This window comes from Aedes albopictus, chromosome 2 (assembly GCF_035046485.1).
Source record: "Aedes albopictus strain Foshan chromosome 2, AalbF5, whole genome shotgun sequence".
Classification (NCBI taxonomy): domain Eukaryota; kingdom Metazoa; phylum Arthropoda; class Insecta; order Diptera; family Culicidae; genus Aedes; species Aedes albopictus.
Genome location: NC_085137.1, coordinates 182,540,980 through 182,544,426, shown reverse-complemented (window position 1 = coordinate 182,544,426; position 3,447 = coordinate 182,540,980). Strand labels below are relative to the sequence as shown.

The following is a 3,447-nucleotide window of genomic DNA, read 5'->3' as shown; positions in this document are numbered from 1 at the left end:
AAGTGTCATTCTCCCTGGGGCTAGGGGCAAGATACTGTGTAATCCGGAGCAAATCTGAGCAATCCTGAGAAACTCTTTTTGTTTGAATCCATTCAGAAACGTCTCAACGAAGCGGGAAATCGGGCAAGACTGCTCAATTTTCCACTGAGGCAACTCTTCGGGAAAACCAGAATGCGAGCCAGAATGATCCAGAGCTATCCAGAGGAATTCTGAGCAACACTTCGATAACAGAGTTACTCTCGCTGTATCTGTCTTGGCCATAGCAGCTGGGCAACTGCATGTCAGCTTCGCCCAGTAAAAATGCGACGAGGGGTGATTCAACAAATCGCTCCCATACAAACTTCATCCCGGGCATCAAAATTTATTAAAATTTGGATTTCGGCTCAATTTGGCATGCAGATTCAGAATATGGAGTTATCTCATCACTGCTAAAGAAGCCAATAGAGTTTTCTAATTTGTATCTCACGAAACCTAGCCTATCCATATACGGAAGAACAAAAGATGTGTACAAAGTTCTTAAATACAAATTCAACACGGGGAATTCGAACGCAAATCACTACCACACAGGCTTTTGGATTGATCAATTGAATCGAACTCAAAAGATTTGTAAATCTCTCGTTGAATACCTAATGTACGAATCGTGCTGAAAAAATCGACTTTTTGCAACTCGCTAAATACATAACAGTTAACTATCTTTGGGCACAAGTGTGTATTCGACCTTCTCGGCATGTAGCCTTTATGCATATGATGTTTTTGACAGTTTCAGAAATAATATAAACATTACGAGCACGACTTTGATTTTCAGCGATTTTTGTAAATACGTCTTTTAGTATTTTTTGATAATTTGTGATTTTATACGAAAATATTGGTTTTCCGATGTACTACAAAAGTAGCCCGAAGTTGTGAATAAAGTGCAATTGAATAGTAAGCAATGGCCGATCCAGCAGCCGAAGTCAAACCGAAAGTTTCGGACCAAGAAAATGAACTGGAAATAGTGGCTTTCAATGAGTTCCAAAAGTAAAAGCAGAACGTTTATTTAATGAGCTTGATTGTGTGAACTTAAGTGTGCGCTTTTTCTTTTTCAGGGCAGATTACGCGTCCTGTCTGCAAACGCTGCTCAAACTGCAGAAAACGCAGGACTCGAATCCGAAGGTCATCCACAACCGAGCGGTGGCGGAGTTCTACTTGAGCGATCTGCGGAAGTACGACCACTTCCGGAAGACGATGGTGCAAATCACCGAGCTGGTGGGCGAGATCCACTCGGTGGAGGTGAAGCAACCGGAACTGGCGGCGGCCTACGTGAACCAAGCGATGATCCTGTACCACTTCCGGCAACCGTTGGCCGCGCTCAAGATAATGATGGCCGTGATGGGACACTTCGAGCAGCTGGACGATTATCTGCTGCGGAAGGCGGGCATTTTTACGGTTCATTTGCTGTTGGATAGCAATCAGCCGAAAAAGGCTAATGAATTGCTAGGGATGCTGCAAACTCGGCTGAGCATCCGGGTCCAGGAGATTTTGAATCCGGACGATGAGGAAGAGAAGGTGAGGGTTTTTCCTTCTTAAATATGTCTATAATAAAGAAAACCATATACTTTTCCAGGTGGTGGACAACGAAAGTCGGAAGGACATATCGGAGATTCAATTCGAAGAGTTCCGGAAAGAGTTTCGACTGATATTGATCCGATCCAATTTGTTGAATGGGAAGAAACATTTCACGATCCCTTGCGAAGAGACGTCGGAGTATTCGATTCTAAAGGGTCATCAGTACTACCTGGGAAATGACTACCAGATGGCCGCGAAGGAACTCTCCAAAAGGTTCGTGAATGAACCGAACAGAGTTCCAACGCACGGAGAGGACCAAAATGCGTGTTTGGCCAATAACATGGGGCTGATCCACTTTGCGGTGAAGCATTACGCGCTGGCAGCAAGGTTCTTCCAGCAAGCGCTGCTTTTTGATCAGGCTGCTACCGGGAATTCTTCAACGGAGAAAGTCGAAGGCAGTCCATTGTACTGTGTGGGAGCAACGAAGCGACCGGAGGTTCTGTACAACCACGGAATCACGTTGCTTCACTTGCAGAAACCTAAAGAAGCTTTTGAGTGTCTTCTGGTGGTGTTGAGTTCTTTCCACAGTAATCCAAGACTTTGGCTACGGTTGGCCGAATGCTGCATAATGGTTCATCAGCAGACGCAAAAAGAGCAAACAAAGAATGTAGCGACGGTGCTTCAGCATAGGAAACATCTGCAAAAGCGGCCGTTCAACAGCGAAGAACAGTCGGCTGCAATTCCCAGCACGACGTTGGAATTTGCTTCTCTATGCCTTCGCAATGCAGTAACGTTGATTGATTACCACACAAAGGAGATGAACAAACAGCTGGAAGCTACCTCGAAACCGGCCTCGTGGGACAAAGTGTACGAAGGTGTCCCGTGCAGCCCATCGCAGCCGTTGAAACCGGCCAGCCTGGAGAAACTCCGCATTGCCACCCTCAGTGCCTATAGCTACGTCCAGCTATGTCTCGGTGAGTACACGATGGCCCTGAAGTACGCCCAGGAAACCCTCACCATCGAAGACCTGCCGGAAACGCACCAAACCCTGGCCTCGATGTACTGCGCCGAAGCGCTGATCATGATGGACCGCATCCCGGAAGCGCTGGTCTACCTGGACCCCAAACGGATGCAGGACTTCAAGGGGGAAGATTTCACCACCCGGGCGTCACCAAACTGGAACATGAACTCGCTGGAAGCGGCCCAATCGGTGATGCACTACAACCTGGCGGTGACGCTGTTTACCATGGGTGATTATGAAAAGGGAAAAATCTGTATGAGCGCCTGCACCCATCCGGTGGTGGTGCCCCATTTGAAGATGCTCAAAATGTACTACGAGCTGGTGTTTGGCAATGTGGAGAAGGTCAAAATGATGGCACGGTACGATGCCGGAAATTTGGTGTGAAATGGATGTGTGAAGTTGTTGTAAATAAAGTTTTACACGTTGATTATTGCAATTGTCAAGAGTTGCCAAATTGAGAACTGCATACCGAAAGAAAGGTACTGAACCAATCGCTTCCAGTTGTCCCTGGACGATTAGTCTTTCTAAGCTGCAAAAAACCTACCAGGCAGCTGCCGTCCTCTAGTTTACCGCCAAGTCTTGTTCGCAGCACTTACGAACACTCCAAAGGCTCGCCGATCAACTTCTCAACGTCCACGATTCATGACCGTATAAAGCGATCGTAAGAACCAGAGTATTGAGCAACGCGGGTTTTGTTTTCTTTTGCATTCGACCAATATCTGCCATAACTTGCTTCTCTTTACTGAATCGTATCCCGCCTTGAAATCGACTAAACCGATTAAACAGGTGATGGATCTGCCGAAATTTATCAAGAATCTGCCACAGGGCGAACATCTGATTCGTTGTTGATCGGTCCTCACGAAAACCCGTCTGATATTCGC

At 46.6% G+C, this 3,447-nt stretch overlaps 1 protein-coding gene across 1 annotated transcript; it reads left to right on the top strand.

The window, feature by feature from the left end:
• The first annotated feature begins 824 nt into the window (after positions 1-824).
• Positions 825-2,957, top strand: LOC109419579 (CCR4-NOT transcription complex subunit 10). The gene is made up of 3 exons (XM_019693799.3): positions 825-1,017; positions 1,086-1,545; positions 1,604-2,957. Exons 1-3 carry the CDS (start codon positions 932-934, stop codon positions 2,948-2,950), a joined length of 1,893 nt encoding a protein of 630 aa, XP_019549344.3. The 5' UTR covers positions 825-931; the 3' UTR covers positions 2,951-2,957.
• The last annotated feature ends 490 nt before the right edge of the window (positions 2,958-3,447 follow it).

Excerpts from the sequence above, each read along its gene's own strand:
- LOC109419579 (XM_019693799.3), top strand. The coding sequence starts at position 932 with ATGGCCGATCCAGCAGCCGAAGTCAAACCGAAAGTTTCGGACCAAGAA. Across the intron at positions 1,018-1,085 it reads GCTTTCAATGAGTTCCAAAA|GGCAGATTACGCGTCCTGTC; the intron begins GTAAAAGCAGAA and ends TTTCTTTTTCAG. Across the intron at positions 1,546-1,603 it reads CGGACGATGAGGAAGAGAAG|GTGGTGGACAACGAAAGTCG; the intron begins GTGAGGGTTTTT and ends ATACTTTTCCAG.